Raw genomic sequence first — 19217 nt, forward strand, 5'->3', positions numbered from 1 at the left:
TCCCACATACAACTTGGCTTGTTTGATTAGAGATTGGCTTTGCCCCTCAGTCCACATTTCAACTAGGAAATATGTGGGAACTAGGAAACCGTTTTCTGGGTTAGTGGCACGGGATATGATGGCATAGTTGCTGTCACTTACCGGGCTGGGCTTGGCCAGCTTCCTTGAATCATTCTCACTGACTCCTCTATGATTTACATTCAGTGCGGCACATTCGCACTGTGGCACAGATGTGGCTTCCCTGAAGTTGCTCCAGTGACGTTTGGATAACAGATTGCTTTTAAAATCCTAGGAGCCATAATTGAATAATAATAATAATAATAATAATAATAATAATAATAAGGCTCAGCACTAGGTTTTGGGAAACCCTTAGTCATGTTATTGGATTGTCTTCTGCTAAAGCGGACATGGGGAACCTCAGAGTTCTTCACAGGCCACACCCCTCCTCACTGGCTCCGCTTCAAATCCTTGGCCGAAATACATCCTCGAACTCTGGTGACTCTTGCTTGTCTGAATGGATGAGAGAGGGAGCTGTGCGAGTGTGTGTAGAAATTTTTCAAAGGTAAAACATTATATTCATTACTTCACCCATTTTTGCCTCAGGCCCCATCTACCACTGTCATGTGATCTCCAGCATATTACCCAGAAGGCCCTTGTTGACTCACACCCAACACATGTAGGCAGAGGTTCTTACATCAAAGTAAAAAAGGGATCTTTATTCAGAGGGTAACAGTGGACAGGTTTGGCAGTGGACTCCAGAGTCACCCTTCAGGAGCTCAGGAATCAGGCAAGATGTTTAGGACTGGACAGAAGCCACTAAGGTTCCTCAAGAATTTTCACACCCTGCACGCCAAGCATTTAAAAACGAGGCATGAGGCACTTAACTGGTGAGACTCACTTGCTTTGCGAAAATGTTGGGATTTCAGGGCAGGTAGATCCAGAGGTGTAGCAAGGTCAGGTGGTACCTGGTGTGAAGTTTTTTGTCACACACCCCATTGCAATTTTTGGGAACATTGCCCAGAGTTGTTGAGATTTTTTAAGGGAGGTTACCTAGTGCTGGTGGGTGGATTTTCGCGATTGGCACAGTCGTTGTCATGACACCCGGGGCGGGCCGCACCCCCGCACCCCCTTGCAATGCCCCTGGGTAGATCTGCTCCCACCTATGGAGAGCAATGTCTAGTTCTAGGAAACAAATTTGCCCCTCTCCTGAGACCAAACCCCCCCAACCGTCTCAATTTGATCAGGACATCCCAGAATTATAGAAGCCATCCCGGCTCCTGATTGGATCTCAGAATGTCCCACTTTTGGGTCTGCCGCAAGTCAGCTGACTGGCTGCCGCGAGAGCTCAGGACCAAAAAAGAAGCAACCCAGTTATGATCAGTAACTTCAATACATAGCAACCAGCAGGATGTTGAAAGGTATGTGAGACTCTGTTGGAAGGTGGTGATGGCATCCTTGCTCCCCCTTCTGAAGTGGCTGAAGTCGAGGCACACTGCAGAGAACCCCCCTCCTATCACCCCAGTTCCCACATGTTTGGCATCAATGTGAAAGAGATGTGCATGTGTCCAGACGTACATGCCTGTTCAGATGTATGTGGCCCCTTTACCTTGATGCCCAATATATAGATAGCAGGGGTAAATGTAGGGGCAAGACTAGCATGTGGTCCTGTTTTCTGCTCCCATGTTCATGAATTCAAACGGTCTGCATCTGTATTGGAATTGTTTTTGGATGGTTTAATTGCTTTACTGCTTGTGTGTTTGCCACCTTGGGCTCCTTTGGGAGAAAGGGTGCAATATGAAATTTAATAGTAAGAATAGCGAGATACACTGCCCTCTGGAAGATGTTTTAAGTTGCCCATAGAATGTGAACTAACACAGGACTTTAACGCAGCCTTCTCTGGTCCAAGGCCAATATCTTTTCTACATACCTCCCAAGTATAAAAAGGGTGATATTTACTATTAGTCATAACCCTCTAATTACAGTGCACAATAACTATAATGTATGTGACAGTTTTACAGATGCGCAAAGGGACACACACAAGAAGCACTTCTTTTTAATGAGGACTGGGTTCTTTCCAAGTGTTGTAAAATGATATACTCACCCATTAAATTTATTAGAAAAATCCATTAAATAAATGGTTTTAATCTTGATAATTTCTAGCAAAAGCCAGACTCTTCAGGTCAAAAATGAAATGGCACATAACATGACCCCCTACATGTACAGCTGCTGTTAGAAATGCAAAAATCTATTTATAATGCATTTGGGGAGGGCAATAATAATAATAATAATAATAATAATAATAATAATGATGATGATGATGATGTAGATTTCTTACCTACCCTTCACTATGTGGTCCCAGGCTGGGTCACAACAATTAAAATCCTTAGGGTTACATAGAATCATAGAGTTGGAAATGACCATGAGAGTCATCTAGTCCACCCCCTGCAGTGCAGGAATCTTTTTGCTCAATATGGGGCTCAAACCCACAACCCTGAGATTCTGAGTCTCGTGCTCTACCAGCTGAGCTATCCCAGGAACCAATACTTGGGATTAACATAGTCAAGAGTTTGGGGACGCTGGTGGGAGTTTGAACTGAGTATTATAACATCCAGCAGCTAAAGTAGAATGCATGCTTAATAAATAAAAGCACCAGTCTTCTTCACTTTGCTAATCCTTAAAAATATTCAACTTCTTGGCAATATTTTATGGAAAAGTTGAATCTTTTTAAGGATTAGCAGTCACATTTTATTTACCGTATTTATGATTTACAGAACTGTAATTTTTGTGGGGATGTTCTTGATTTGTGTGCGAGCTTTTGCTTGTTGTACAGATGCCCTTTACTCAGTAACAGCCACACTCCCTCCCCAAACTGACCTCTATAGGCTCCTGCCAGTTTAGGGCCGTTAGCTTGTTCTGCTCACTGCAATATAATTGTGGGGTGGGTTGGGAACTGGGCTAGTAATACCTATGATTTAACCAAACATGATCTCAGCAGCACCTGCCAGCCAGCAGTTTAAAAGTACTCCTTGTACAGCTTAGAATTTTCTTCAGGATATCCTTATTTTATTAATGTTCAACATCATTGGAGGTACTTATTTCCCTTGCAGGGCATGGGCGGGTAATTTATTCTTACAACAACCCAGCAGGGTAGGCGATGGTAACTGGCCCGAGATCATGCTGTGGGCTGAGTAAGAACTTGAACTGAGGTCTCCCCCCCAGTCCTAGGCTGGATCTAGACACATCAAAGAAGCGTTTCGGTTAAATGCGCTGTAAACTCATACAGGGAAATCCGGTTGGGAAAGACGGGACTCCACAGTGCCATCTGGTGTCACAGTGTTATATCGCATGTAAAAAGGTAGAGAGACCCCTGACTGTTAGGTCCAGTCGTGGATGTCTCTGGGGTTGCGGCACTCATCCCGCTTTATTGGCCGAGGGAGCCGGCGTACAGCTTCCAGGTCATGTGGCCAGCATGACTAAGCTGCTTCTGGCGAACCAGAGCAGCGCACAGAAACACCATTTACCTTCCCACCGGAGTGGTACCTATTTATCTACTTGCACTTTGACGTGCTTTCAAACTGCTAGGTTGGCAGGAGCTGGGACTGAGCAACGGGAGCTCACCCCGTTGTGGGGATTCGAACCGCCGACCTTCTGATCGGCAAGTCATATACATTGCATATAAAACACTTTTTCCTTACCAATCTAGCTGAGTCCCTAGTCCAACACTCTTAACTACTATGCTGCACTGCTTTGTTCTCTGGAAAGTAAATATACCTCTTGCTTTTTAAATTTCTTACCTAGGTTGTGATGGTTGGAAAGAGACAGTTTGCAGTTCAGGCCATGATGGCTCTGTTCTGCCTCCACGGTCAGAGGCAGCAATGCTTCTGAATACCAGTTGCTACAAGCCAAAGGAGGGGGGAATCAGGTCCTACTTGCATGTTTCGCACAGGCATCTGGTTGGCCACTATGAGAACACGATGCTGGACTACATGGGCCATTGAGATGTCTGATTTGACACAGTTACATCCCACGTGGATTACTGCAACGTACTCTATGTGGAACCGCTTTTGAAAAGTGCTCAGAAACTTCCACTGGCTCCAAGAGCAGCAGCCAGATTGTTGACTGGGGCTGGTTAGAGCGAGCTTGTTACAACAGCTCCGCTAGCTAGTTTCCGGGCACAAGCCAAAGTGTTGATTATAACCTATTATGTCCAAGCAATATGAAAACCCATATTCACTCATATGAAACTGTCTGTGTTTTGAGATCTTCATGGGGGGCTCTTCTCTCAGACCCGCCACCCTCACAGGTGGGGACATGGGAGAGGGCCTTCTCGGTGGCGGCTCCCACAATTTGGAACTCCCTCCCTAGAGACGATAGACTGGTTCCCTCCTTGCTGTTGTTCTGCTGGCAGGTGAAGACTTTCTTATACCAACAGGCTTTGGAGAACTGACTGGTTTTAATGAAAGGGCTGGTGCTGTGCTATTTTTATTGTAATTATCTGTATGTTTTTTAGCAGAAGAGAGAGAGAGAGAGTTAATTCTATCAGTGTTTTAATTGTTTTTTAATGGTTGCTTCCCGACCCCAGCAGTGTTTTTAGCTGTTCTTATTTTTATCTTAATATTCTTATGATTATTCCTATGAGGATCGCTTACACTGCTATACCACTTACTGGTTCTGTATACTTACGAATTAAGTTCATCTTTCTGCAAATCCAGCTAGCTTCTAAGACGTATCATCGAAAAATAACTTAGTTTAATCATTAATGTGCTATCCTGTACATTTTTAATTCACTTGCTGACCTTTTACATTATTTCCCATAGGTGCACATTGCATTGAGGAGGAAGCTAGAACGAAATATCCCAGTCCCTGTAGGGACAAATCCTGTCAGGTTCCCCTGTCCACCTCTGCCATGGCTCTTTTGCCTTTCCTGCACTCATGGAGGAAGAAGAGTCGTCGTCAGTGGCCTACGTGCGAAACGGGAGCCGCTCAGAAGCCCAGCAGTCTTAGCCAGCAGAATTACCACACTTTGCTGGAGGAATGCTTGAAGAAAGGATGCCTGTTTGAGGACGAGTTCTTCCCAGCCGATATTAGGTCCATTGGAAAGGGACCATTGCTCCAGAAACTACCTCCGAGGTTGCTGTGGAAAAGACCACTGGTAAGTGATGGAAATTTCCGTAAAGGGTTGGTTTGGAGAGCTGCACGCCACATTCTCAGAGGGATTGGATGGATGGCCTGTGGCTCATGGGTAGAACATATACCTTGCACATAGAAAGAGTGAATCAGGCTGCATTTGACAACACCTAAGACACACAGGGATGGGTAAGCAAACAGTAGCAATTTCTGCTCTTGTTTCTGTTGGAATTCTCTGACATCCCTACTTTGCACACAAAGGGAGCACTTTGTACAAAACTGCCATTAGGCCACAGGGTATTATTCTCACAGTGGTTTCACAGGCCTTGTTTTCCGTTGAATGGCATACCGTCCAGCATCCTGCTGTTCAAAATTGGGATGCTCGGTTTTTGGTCCTGAGCTCTCATGGAAGGCAACTGACTCATGCAAGGGCACTGGACAAAAAATATGGGACATTCTGGCATCCAATCAGAAGCCGGGATGGCTTCTGTAATTCCGGGACAACCAGCTCAAATTGGGAAGGTTGAGGGGTATGGCATGAATGTATGAAACCTTCTGACTTGGCATTTCCTTTTAAGACTGCTGTTTTCTTGTAACCTTTCAGGAACTGCATAGGACCCCAGTATTTTACGCTTCAAACAAAAAAAGGCTTGCTCTGTGCCAAGGAGTGATAGGTAAGGACCATTGTCTGTGTGTCACTTTGGTGCACGAGTATCTTCTGGAGTCCTAAACCCTCTTACTAGGGAGTAAACCCCACTGAACACGAGAAGATCTTCTTCCAAACAAATATGCACTGGATTACTTCTCGGATTTTCTGCTGTATTTTGTACAACATTGCCCGTTCTCAGACAGACCCCTCCCCCAGCCCTCCTACCTGAGACACCAGATTGAACATCAACACCTTAATCCATAAGCAGCTAGACAGAACCAGCAGAGCTAATTCAACAATACAATTTCTACATTTGTTGTTTATATTTTACACATGATGGAATAAAATGAATTTAAGCAAAAAACCCTTCACTCATGCCCTGTTGGGTTCCAGGCCAAACATTTCAACACTGATATTTGCATGGATGGAAATTGTGAGGTGGCAGAATAAAATTTTAGGTACTGGCACATAATTCCAAAGTGCTCTGTTTCATGGAAGGTTTGCTCCCTAATCTAATTTTAAGTGCAATAAAGAAGTGGCAAAATCACCCTTGAATGTGAAATCAGGTCTATAAGGCAGGCACCAAAACAAGCCTGTTCTAAATTATCCAGTTACATGCTAACAATATAGTTAATAACTATGCAAACTTACATTGCTTAAGTCCTCTGAAATACAGTGGTGCCCCGCAAGACGAATGCCTCACAAGACGGAAAACCCGCTAGACGAAAGGGTTTTCCGTTTTGGAGGCGCTTCGCAAAACGAATTTCCCTATGGGCTTGCTTCGCAAGACGAAATGTCTTGCGAGTTCCTGCGGGTTTTTTCCCCTCCCCCCCTTTTCCTAAGCCGCTAAGCCGCTTATCAGCTGGTCCGCTGATAAGCCGCTTACCAGCTGATCTGCTAAAAGCCGCTAAACCGCTAATAGCGCTAATCCGCTAAGCTGTCAATGGGCTTGCTTCGCAAGACGAAAAAACCGCTATACGAAGAGCCTCACGGAACGGATTAATTTCGTCTTGTGAGGCACCACTGTAGGTTTGTATTTTATTCTGGTTTTATACTTGCTTTTAATGTTTGCATAGCTTTGTAAGTTGCTTTGGGTCACTCCTTATGAAATTAAAAAAGATGAATAAATGCTAATAATGTTAATAATGCTGTTTACATGCAGTTCTTTTATGTTGTCATTTTTTGAATAGAGGACTGCTGGTTTCTGGCTGCCGTGGAAGCGTTATCATTTCATCCAGATATATTGTCTCGGGTCGTGCCCATGAACCAAAGCTTTGAGAGGAAGAAGTATGCTGGGATATTCCATTTCAAGGTAACCATCACCCTCAGCAAAGCTGATATGGCAAAGGTCTCCTAAGGTGCTTTCAGGTTTTGCTGTTTTCAAGCGGGATCCAACCCATGCTGTCCAATTTGGGTTGTGCAATGACTTTCGTAGGTATTCTGAGCATTCATAGGCAAAAACCACCTTTGTGAGATGCAGCACCTTGTGTCTGAATTTGAGCTATCCATTGTGGCTGTTCGATGAAGTTCAGTGCTCCTGTTTGAAGCTGACGCCCTTGCCACGTTTCCAAGCCCACACCCTGGTGGCGCAGCTGGGGCTTGTATGATCCAAGCTCTTCTGCTCTCCTTTTGCTCTTTTTGTCTCTGGTCTACTTCTCTCAGTCATCCATCTATCACGCTGAAGCAGTAAGTCGGAAAAACCTCCTCTTGTTTTCCTAAAGCACCAGCTGATGGGCCGATGATGACTAAGTGTTACGGCATGTCAGGGCTATAGCTGAGTCATGGCTTCAGTCCTCTCTTTAAGAATGGCCTCTTAGAAACATGATCACCCGCTGAAGAAGATTCATGCCCTCTTTTTCCCCCCAGTTCTGGCATTTTGGCGAATGGGTTGATGTGGTAGTCGATGACCGACTGCCAGTAAACGAAGCCGGACAGCTTGTTTTTCTCAGTTCCGTTTATAAGAACCTGTACTGGGGAGCTCTTCTGGAAAAGGCTTATGCCAAGTAAGTGGGCCTTCCTGCATTCCACATTGAACCTCGCTATGAAATGGGATCCATATACAATGGTACCTCTGGATGCAAACGGGATCCGTTCCGGAGCCCCTTTGCATCCTGAAGCGAACGCAACCTGGGACTGCGCATCTGCATGTGCGCTGGTTGCGATTCGCTGCTTCCGCGCATGCGTGTGATGTCATTTTGAGCATCTGCGCATGCACAAGCGGCGAAACCCAGAAGTAATGCACTCCATTATTTCTGGGTCACCGCGGAGCGTAACCTGAAAACGCTCAACCTGAAGAACATTTAACCTGAGGTTTGACTCTGTGTGTGTGTGTGCGTGTGTGTGTGTATGACCTGTTCCTCCTTGTCTCATCCCTTCGTAACTCGATTGTAGGGATGGACAACCTTTTCCAACTGGAGGACTGCATTCCCCTCTGGGCAAACTCCCAAGGGCCACAGGCATAAAGGTGGGCGGGGCCAGCATGAAAAGTGGGCGGAACAAGTAATGTGAATTTTGCCTTTGTACAGTAGGCTAGTTTCCACACCCACCCACCCTCTCTATCTTCCATCCAGATAAGCAGCAAGCATGGTCAGAGTTCAAGGATGCATTCCATCCAGGCATAAACACTCAAGGAGGGCCGCATAGGGGGCATGGAGGGCCGTACTTGGCCCCTGGGTCTAAGGTTCCCCATCTCTGCCCTATTGCAATAATCAATAGAGTGTCATATATCTATAATGCTTGGCATATTTTTATTGACAGGCTGTGTGGCTCTTATGAAGACCTGCAGATTGGGCAAGTGTCAGAAGCTCTGGTGGACTTCACAGGTGGAGTTACTATGACGATCAAGCTGTCTGAAGCTCCACCTGACCTTTGGAATATCATGACAAGAGCAAACTACAGCAGATCTCTGATGGGTTGCCAGACACAGCCAGCCCAGGTCAGTTTATGTGGGGAGAGGTGATTCTGAGGTGCTGGAGCCACATAAGGCTTTTATAAATCAAAACCATTACTCTGAATTGGGCCCAGAAACTATGTGGTGGTTAATACAATTACACCAAGATCGGTATTAAAGGTTCAGACCATCTTGCCCCAGTCAGCAACAGAGCTGCTGATATTTTCACTGGCTGCAGTTTCTGAGGTACAGTGGTACCTCGGGTTAAGTACTTAATTCGTTCTGGAGGTCTGTTCTTAACCTGAAACTGTTCTTAACCTGAAGCACCACTTTAGCTAATGGGGCCTCCTGCTGCCGCCACACCGCCGGAGCGTGATTTCTGTTCTCATCCTGAAGCAAAGTTCTTAACCTGAAGCACTATTTCAGGGTTAGCGGAGTCTGTAACCTGAAGCGTATGTAACCTGAAGGATATGTAACTCGAGGTACCACTGTATCTTCAAAGGCAGCCGCATGTATAACACATTATATTAATCCAACCTAGAGTTTACCCAGTGAGCTTCTATGCCAAGCAGGGATACGAACCCATCTTTCCTGGGCTAAAATCAATGTACTACATTGGGTTTCGTTTTGCTGATACCAAAATGGGAAACAGATTTGGCCCTTTCCCAGAGAGAATTCCCTTCTATACACGTTACTACTGTACATTTCCATGTATAAGACACCCCCATGTATAAGACCCCCCTCTCTTTTGGGACTCCAAATAGAGAAAATGGGGGGAAATTGCCCAGACTTGTTGGGCTTTTTTTTGGGGGGGGGGCGGTTTGCGAAAATCGTTCCCCCACAGAAATGCAACAGCCAGTCAAACGCACATCGGCGAAGCCACCAATCGCTTGCCAAAAGCAAGTACCGATCTCCCGCCCAATTGCCGCAGCAGCCAATAGCCAGTGGACCTTGCAGCACCCACCAATCACCCGCAAAAACGCCACGAACAATATCCTGCTTGCGGCAGCCACCAATCCCCTGTCCCACCTCTCCACTATCCGTGTATAAGATGACCCCAAGTTTTTAGCACAATATTTTAATAAAATAACCTAGTCTTATACATGGAAAAATACGGTAAATCCCCCCTAATATAGAAAATGGCTCTACCAAATCTTAATTGCTATTGTTCTAATATAGTGTACACAAACTCTCTTTTGCAACAATTTTTTTGTACGCCTTCTCTTAACCTAATTCAATTAGTCAGTTCTATCATATGATCAGTTCCATCATACAAGCCATATGTCACGCCATAAAAAAGGTAAAGGTACCCCTGCCCGTATGGGCCAGTCTTGACAGACTCTGGGGTTGTGCGCCCATCTCACTCAAGAGGCCAGGGGCCAGCGCTGTCCGGAGACACTTCCGGGTCACGTGGCCAGCGTGACATCACTGCTCTGGCGAGCCAGAGCCGCACACGGAAACGCCGTTTACCTTCCCGCTGGTAAGTGGTCCCTATTTATCTACTTGCACCCGGAGGTGCTTTCGAACTGCTAGGTTGGCAGGCGCTGGGACCGAGCAGCGGGAGCGCACCCCGCCGCAGGGATTCGAACCGCCGACCTTTCGATCGGCAAGTCCTAGGCGCTGAGGCTTTAACCCACAGCACCACCTGCGTCCCCTATGTCACGCCATACTTAGCAGCAAATCAATGGAAGGTGGAGAAGGGCATTTCTGATTCTGGTGTATCATCAGTTTCACTGCTGTTAAGAGATGGATTGACATTTAGTATACTGAAGGTACTCCAATATCACTACTGGTCTCTAGAAATATTTTGATGAGTCTACTAAAACAGACCCCCCAAAAGCTTTCAGCATTGGGCAGTCCCACATAAGATGATAGATATTTGCTTTCGGGAATATGTTTTGCAGAAGCACCCAACGCTATTTCTCTTTTGACCCTAAGTTTTTCATGTTGATAGAAGGAAGTGTCTTTCCATAGCAAGCACCATCTTCTAAACCTCTATTTCTGTGTCTCACCTCGATAAACTGTTGTTTTTCTTTCCTGAATACTTTCCTTTATATGGAAGGTGAGTCACCCCCTAATGTCAAAATAGACAAAACAGGAAGTTTGCTGAGGTGTTTAGTGCAAACTGTGAGTGGCATTTACAGTAAGCCCAATGGAAACTACTCCTGTTTACTCACTTTAGTTTTCTTCTTCTCTCTCTCTCTCTCTCTCTTCATATATTGAGTAGCATAAAAATGGTCACCAATAATGGTCACCGTAATATCAGAGACTAGAGATGTGACCAAATTTCTGCAGTGTTTTGCAAATGGGCCCAACAGGATTGGCGCTTCCTGGTTTACAGCATAGCTAAATGTTTTTATGCCCTTCTCTTCAGGAAATAAGAGTCCTGTCAGATGGATTAGTGTCTGGCCATGCCTACACTGTGACTGGCATTCGAAAAGTAAGTTCCACCTTTTTTTTTTTTAGTTTCAGCTATGGTTTTATAATCATCATCATCATCATCAACAACAACAACATTATTTTAGGTTGAAGCCTATTCTCCCATTGCTTCATGCCAAGGCAATGCCCATAACCAGCCCTTTTTTTCTGGGGGTACGCAGGGGTACGCATATCCCTAAACATTTTGCGAATCTAAGTTTGGCCTCATCGAGGGGCAGTATTTTAATATGAGTCGGAAAATGAGAATACTCCTAAACATATTTTTTAGAAAACAAGCACTGCCTGTAACATTTTGCAGGTGTAGGTGAAATTGAACAATGGCACCCTGGATGGATGTGGAAACCCCTGAGCTTTGTGGCATCCTCTGATAGCCCTTCAGACTGGGCACTGTAAAGTAGGACACAGGGCCACCCTAACCACAAGGTGGTTAGCAGGTATATGGCAGAGGTGACAGCTCAGGGTGTGCAGGGGCAGGGAGAAAGTCTGAATGGCGCAGCTGCTCTGTCTGAACATGAATGCCACTGATCTTAGATCAGCCTTCCCCAGCCATCCCTCCAGACGATTTGGCCTCCAGCTCTCAACCTCTAGAGGGCACCAGGTTGGGGCAGGCTGATCTACAGTCTCATAGTGCCTTGGACAAAAGCAGGGCTGTAGGGTACATTTGACATACACTTCTGCCCTTGCTTTAAATATTATCAGGCCTTATTGAAGATGATGAGTGCATCAGAATGGTTTCTTTTTCCTTGAGCTGCGCTTCCTTTTAATGGCATGAATAAAACATAGAGGATAATAGCTGGGCCCATGTGTAAATCAAAGGCTGTAATTGATTCATGAGGCTCTGCTGACAGAGAGGCTCACATGTGCATGCTAAGTGGAGCCGGGTTTAAAGCTGAAAGCAGGTCTGTGGAAAGGGGAAGGTTTGGGAGTTCAGTGTTTTCTTCCATAAAATGCATCAGAAGGTGACCTGTCTCTGGTCTACGTACCTTTTAACTCTTGCCACTTGCATGTTTAACCCCAGCTGGGGAAATGCTGATCAAATCCCCTGCTTTTAATTATCAATCATGTACAAACAAATGTTCTTTTTACGGCAGGGGTGGGGAACTTGTGGCCCCCATTCGCTGTTGAACTGTAATGCCCACCATCGCTGACCATTGTTAAATACTCCCCCCCCATTAAGCAAGCCACCCCAGAGGAATGAGTCCGGCCGTGTGCATTAGCAATCACTCTGTTGCGTAGCATTGAGTTTTGTGTTGTTTTGTTGCACAGTGCGATTTTTCACTCCACGTTGGTAGTTTGAAATCTCCAGCGTATATTGTTTCACCTTGGGCGCCCTGTTTGAGCTCTTTCGGGAGAGGGGCAGGGGGAGTAAGACCATCTTTTTATTACTCAATCTCTCAGCAGCTTTTGATAGCCTTGGCTATGGTACCCTCCTTGATTGCCTGTATGGAATAGGCATTGGAGGCACTGTATTACAGTGGTACCTTTACTACCTGCATGGTCCAGTCCAGAAAGTAGTATTAGGGGAGTTCTCTTTGACTCCCTGGCAATTGTTCTATTTTCTCTCCAGTGCATCTCCATTGAGAACGGTCACTGGGATTTTTTGAGCAAGGCACCTCCCTATGTTCCTTTTGTCAGTGTGATTCTGACCGAATGTCAGAGGAAAAGGCTCTGTCTTGGAGGGACCAGGGTTCCTGAGCACCTCATAGGCCAAAACTGGCTCCTTGAATTGCACCTGCAATGTTTTTATATGTCACCAGAGCATGCTGGGAAAGAAGGTTGTAACCCCAGTTAAGGCAATCTGTTTTTTGTTTCTGTACAGGTGACTTGCAAACATGGACCCGAGAATTTAGTGAGACTGAGAAATCCCTGGGGAAAAGTTGAATGGAAAGGAGATTGGAGTGACAGGTGCGTTTCTGAACAACAACAAAAAAAGAGGTTATGGTTTATAGAGATGAACCCACAGTGCCACCTACAGGCAGATACTGATCCCAACAACGGCATGAGATGTGAATATGGTGCTGTCACACTGAGAAGAGCAAGCCAAGTGGACAGAGTTGAGCTTATTCATTTTATTTCGACAATTTATTTACACTTGCCTCTACGACTTGTACAGGAGGCTCAATTCAATAAAATTAAAAATGAGTTAAAACTACAAAATAAGAAAATATACAAAAAAATTTCCTGAATATTCAAGGGAAGCAGCATAGCTTGGTAGTGGGGCGCCTGCTTTGCATGCAGAAGGTCAAAGGTTCAAATTCCGGCATCTACAGGTAGGTAGGAAATGTTCCTTGTCTGAAATCCTGGAGAACCACTGCCGTTCTCTGTGAGCAGTATTGAGCTAGATGGGTAAGGTAAGGTGAATTGAGCTAGATAGACCAAGGATCTGACGCCATATAAGACATTCTCTAGCATCATTATTTTTTGGGGTGGCGGCCACAGTTTGCACCCCCTCCCCTGCAAGAAGGATGCCAAGTCCAGGGCATCCTGGAGGCTACAAAATGGATGCTGATGTTGATGATTGCAGCGTCAGCAAAACAAAACTGAAAAAAAATAACACGCAGGGGAGAAGAAAGCATTGTGCAGCAATTGGGCGCTAGGGCGGGACGCATGCTCTGCGCCCAGGGGCAGGGCCTGGTGCCTGCGGGGTGGGGTGAGCCAGGGCAGGACGCTTTGCGGGGCCTCCAAGGAGTCTGCCTGCCTCCTCCCACTCAGCCGCCCTACGGCTGGGGGGGAGGCGGTGGGTGGACCGTTTGGGGCAGCGTGGAGCCTGCGGGCGCCCAAGCCACCGTGTCACTCCCCGGAGAGACACGTGGCTCGGGCGCGCTGCAGGCCCCACGGTGAGTGCCACCAGGCATTTTAACATCCCCCCAGGGGTGACACCCGGGGTGTGCCGCCCACACTGCACCCCCCCTTCCTCCGCCCCTGGCAATGTGCTCTCATCACGGCTGATGGTGAGGTCCATCCCTGACCAACGGTTGGAGAATTTCTTCTCCCCGCTGCAGAAATTTGGTCACATCTCTAGTCTCTGGTATTGATGACCGTAATATTAAATAAATGCCCGTAAAGAGCAGGCAAGGCAGAATACTGGCCTATTCTGCAACAAAGCTGAGTGGATTCCTGTTTTAAACAAAGCTCTTTTTCCCATGTCCTTTTAGCTCTGGGAAATGGGAGCAGCTCAGCCCAAAGGAGAAGATTTTGCTGCGGAAGAATGATGACGATGGAGAATTCTGGTACTTTAATGAAATTACCTCTTTGCTTCTCTCCCCTCTGCCCCCAGTACAGGGTTTCTCAAATGCCTATAGAATGACTGTTCAGCAAATTGTCCCATGACCAGTGCTTTTTTTCCTGGGGGTATGTAGGGATATGCATATCCCTAAACATTTTGTGAATCTAGTGGGAGAAGAAACAATTTTTTTTAAAAACAATTACTTTCTTCTCTAGCACAGTGAATCGCCAGTTCTGTTGCCACCCCCGATGGCAGCCTTTTGTCCATTTATTTTTCCCGATTTGAACTATAAAATGGTGATTTTCTTGAGTAAAAATGAGAATACCCCTAAACATTTTTTAATAGAAAAAAAGCACTGCCCATGACCCTCTCTGCCTCTCCCCTGTTAGTAGGTCAGATATCCATATGGAATAAGCGGAAAGAGACCACTGTGGATATCAATGAGATTTTCTTCTCTGTTGTGTATTTAGGACTGGCAAAAAATACTTCTTAAAAACCTTAATTTCTGCTTGCTGAGGGAAAAAAGAGAGGGCATGCCACATTCACACCAGTTTCTGGGAATTGCAGGTGCGTTGGGTTCTGCTTGTGAGATTCCCAGTGGCATCTGGGAAGATGCTGGACCAGACGGGCCTTTGAACTGATCCAGCAGGACTTCTCTCAAGTTCTTATGTTCACTGCCAGCGCATTCACTCCTTTGCAGCTAAAACACTTTCTTTTTTCCGGAACTGGCCGGTTTGTTGCTGCTCACAAGCACGACTTCTAATGATGATGGCCGCCCCATATCAGTTATCACCAGCACCTTAATATTGGAGATATGCCCTAATCCCTGCAAACATCTGGCTATATGGCATTGTCTCTAATGAGTCCAGTTTGCTGTGATATTTTAAATAGGCATACCTCTAGTGAGCGGCTTTTTATAATACAAGTCGGGCCTGCAACACAATGTTGCAGCATAGAGTGCTCCCTCTTCAGGATTCTGGTTGTTCCAATTTCTCTCCCCTCTCTGATATTCTTCTTTTTATATCCTAGCAGTTATTCAGCATTTCCTGGACGCTGAACACTCTCGGTCCTCTTTTCGTTTTCTTTTCTGGGGACGGGGATTCTTAAGCTCCCAAGTTCTGCCGATATACTTAGGTGTTTTGGCTACATAAGCAATGACAATCACAGCCTGTGCAATTGAAATAGAGGGAGGGAACGATAATAACAAAGGGTCTGTTTTGAGTGAGTGCAGTGATACTGTTTTATTCAAAACATACACATTTTTGCATGCCGTTTTCCCTAACGTAACACAGTTTTGTATGTTATTTTCACCAATATCATTGTTTTTTAATGCATACTTCCCCCCTGATACGTACACATTTTTGTAAACATTGGTTGCAGAAGTACATCGCAAAATTCAGATAAGTGCAAGTTTTGAAGGATAGCAGTGTTTCGCTTCACATACTGTTTTGGAAAGTGTGAATTTGATCATTTCACCTGGGATTGCAAACTGAAATTAATTTATTCTCCAACCCTGCCTGGTATAGAATGCAGTCGGACTTGTGTTGCTCCAACCTATTCCGATTTTAAAACTCCCTCAAAAGTGAGTTAAGCTTTGTTTAAAAGGCTGCATTGTGAAGTCTGAAAATCCACATTTTCCCAAATGAGCACATGTGCACACCCACAACCGCACGTCGAAGGAGGATACAAGTGATCCAGTTTCTCATGTCACACCATTTTGCCACTAGGTGGCAGTGTTAACACACAGTGCCGTTCCTCCTCTTCTTGGGCTCCCAAAAAACCTCTCTGCTAAGAATTATTTGCGGTTGTCTTGTCTGCTCCTCCTCCTCATAGTACTGCTGCTTATTGGTAATTACTAAACGTAAGCCAAGGCAAAACATGTATCCTCTGCAAGCGCTCTTGTCCTATAATGTGTTGTCAGCAGTCACACGCTTCGGCAAATCCAGTGTGAGAAATGGGAACTTGTGGACCTCTGTGCGCATGATGAGAAATGGGTGCACGTCAGAGGCAACATGCATCCATTCTACGGTCAGGGATTTAATTTTGAAAGCAGGACTGCAGAGCCTTTCTGAGATCAAAGGCCACATTCCCTTCTTGGTCACATGCTGAGAGTGGGTGGAGCCAGAGGAAAAAGTGGGTGGAGCAATGAGCGTGGGTTTTACAGCCGGCTTCTTTCTCTGTATGCTCACACACCCCCTCTCCACCCAGACAAGCAGGAGGCACTATCAGAATTCAAGGAGACAGGCTAGGCCAAACGGGAAGGACAAGCGGAGCTAGTGAGTGGTGAGGCCTTGAGGAGAAGGGGTGTGGCTTGTAAAGAGTCCAGAGGGCCAGATAGACCTCAGGGGCCACATTTGGCCTCTGGTCCTGAGCTTTGCCACCTCTATTCTGAAGAACATGGAACAGGAGCTAGGAAACAAGGAAGCTGCCTGATACTGTGTCAGATCATGCTCCATCTAGCCCAGAACGACCAATGGTTCTCCAGTATTTCAGACAGGAGCATTATCTGGAGACGCCAACTTGGGACAGAAAACCTGACAGCAGCCTTAAGCCTTAAACAAAAACAGAAGATGTGTTAGCTTCAATGCCAGTCCTAAGCCAGGATGGACATTTGACTCTGTGCCTTTGTTGTTGTTCTTTTCTCACAGGATGTCCCTGCAAGATTTTAAAACCCATTTTGTGGGTCTGATGATCTGTAAACTGACTCCTGATCTCCTGAGTAAGGAATTAGGGAAGAAGTGGACGTGCTCAACGCAGGTCGGCAAATGGGTCAAAGGAAGCACAGCGGGGGGCAGGATGAAGGCGCACAACGGTGAGGTGCCCTTTGGGGAACGCTACTTTTGAAAATAATTTGCTGGCATAAATGAGCTAAGCACCTGCTCTTCTGAGCTAGAGGCTCACATGTTTGCATCTCTCACCTCCAGCTGCATTTTGGAGGAATCCCCAGTACTTGCTGAGAGTTTTGCAAGGCAACGGGAGCAAAACGTCCCGTTACTCCTGCAGCGTGTTGGTGTCTCTGATCCAAAAGCGCAACGACCACCACCGGAATCGGATGCCTCATCTCCACATAGGCCTCTCCGTCTATAAGGTTGGTGGAATCTTGTTGCTTTCCTGCTGAAACTGTTGGGTTAAATTGTTCTAAGCTGGGGCAGCCAATGTGTGGTGCCCTCTAGATGTCATTGGACTCCATCTCCCATCACCCCCAGAAAGCACGGCTGACGGTCAGGGAATGATGGGAGTTGTAGTGTAGCAAAATCTGGAGGGCACGGCATTGACTACACCTGCCCTAAGCTGTTTCTCCAAAGCCCCTTGCCAGAAAATAAGAAGTTTCTTCCTAGCAGGTACAGATTTCTTTTGCTTAATGCGAACAGAGAGGGACCCTGACCTACCAAGGGAGGCTGTGAATCAGAAGTAGAAAACAGGGAAAAGAACTGGGCAAGTCAACATCCCATGTAGGCGCAAATGATGCCCTTCATCCTAGTACTGAACAAGGCTCTCTTTTGCTTCAAGACTCCCCTGTGAGGAACCTGTGGCCCTACACATGGTATTGGACTATTACCGGTTCCATCACTCCTGACTGTTGGCCAAGCTGACTGGGTCTGATGGAAGTTGGAGACCAAGCACATCTGGAGGACCACAGGTTCTCCACTCCTCTACCTTCAATAGATAGATGTCTAGAACAGCCTTACTCAACCTTGGGTCCCCAGATGTTGTTGGACTGCCACTCCCATCATCCCTAGCTAATCAGGGATGATCAGCATTGTAGTCCACCAACATCTGGGGAACCAATGCTGAGAAAGGCTGGGCTAGGAATATCATCAAGTGTAGCTGCTGAAGCAAGTCAGGATTTCTGCCCCCCACTCCCCTAGGGCTTTTGACATTGTCTCCACCACCACCACCTCTGAACCCCACCAGGAGTCAGAGTTCATCGTGTGGCTGTTCTGGACTTCAGCAACCTTACCTCCCCAAGGTGCCTAGTATATGGGATAAGTTTTAAAATAGGGAGTTCAGTGCTTTAGTGTCTGGTGGCCCTTTTGACTGATTCAATCAACTGTAACTTTCAGTTGTAAATTTTACTTGGAATTCTCTGGCTGATACATATTCTTTCTTTTTTCCTAGGTGGGCCAGGAGGTACGTATATAGTCCCGTGTTGCTTATTCCCATTTTGGCTGTGTATTCTTGCATATGCTTCCTTCCTGCACTTTTCCCTGAGACAGAGTAGATAAAAACAGATGCAACTTCTGTGTGCCTACCATAGCCGAAATTCTGATCTGAGTGCAATCTCAGTTGGGCTGGATTTAAAATCTTTTAAGGTGGAAACAATTGGATATTTGAAATGGTGTTTGTGCCCAAATACTGAAATGTGTTGTTTGCAAGTAGCTGCATCTTCTTCTCTCTCTACACATGTTGAGACACATGCACCCATTGCTAGGAATCATATGTGTGCAGAGAGCCTTTGCATTCAGGTCCTGCTTGGAAGTTTCCCTGGGGCATCTGGTTTTCCACTGGCTGGATTAAATGGCTCTTTGGCTTGAATGAGCAGGGCTCTTCTTTGTCTGTTCTTATGAGGTGCTATGGGCCTTGCATTGACTTTGTGCAAGTGGGAAATGCCTGCAAGCTGCACAAAGTGTGCAGCCCTGATAAATTTCACATTCTGGTGCCTTTGCGCCTTCCACCCTGGCTGGAGGTTCATGTTCAGCCATGCCAGCTTACAAGCATGGGAATCGGATTTGCACCACGATCCTAACCATCTCTGCTGGGAAGTTACAACTGCTGAAATCCTGTGTTCAGGGTATTGGAAAATCCCAAAACCTTGATGCTTTGTATTCTGCAGAACTTGGAATTTCTGTTTGTATGTGAGTGTTTGGACATGGCTTTCCAAACTC

The 19217-nt window shown here is 46.0% G+C and overlaps 1 protein-coding gene across 1 annotated transcript in view; it reads left to right on the top strand.

Moving 5' to 3' along the window:
* The first annotated feature begins 4835 nt into the window (after positions 1–4835).
* CAPN14 (calpain 14) overlaps positions 4836–19217 on the top strand; it is a 37218-nt gene continuing 22836 nt past the window's right edge. The window contains exons 1-11 of the mRNA XM_079971291.1: positions 4836–5152; positions 5732–5801; positions 6967–7088; positions 7643–7779; positions 8534–8711; positions 11041–11106; positions 12925–13010; positions 14261–14335; positions 16980–17143; positions 17256–17419; positions 18451–18462. Of these exons, the coding sequence (XP_079827417.1) occupies positions 4907–5152; positions 5732–5801; positions 6967–7088; positions 7643–7779; positions 8534–8711; positions 11041–11106; positions 12925–13010; positions 14261–14335; positions 16980–17143; positions 17256–17419; positions 18451–18462 (1320 nt within the window). The 5' untranslated portion in view covers positions 4836–4906. The remainder of the gene's footprint in view (positions 5153–5731; positions 5802–6966; positions 7089–7642; positions 7780–8533; positions 8712–11040; positions 11107–12924; positions 13011–14260; positions 14336–16979; positions 17144–17255; positions 17420–18450; positions 18463–19217) is intronic.

Source organism: Podarcis cretensis, assembly GCF_951804945.1.
Source record: "Podarcis cretensis genome assembly, chromosome: 3".
NCBI classification, from domain to species: Eukaryota; Metazoa; Chordata; class Lepidosauria; order Squamata; family Lacertidae; genus Podarcis; species Podarcis cretensis.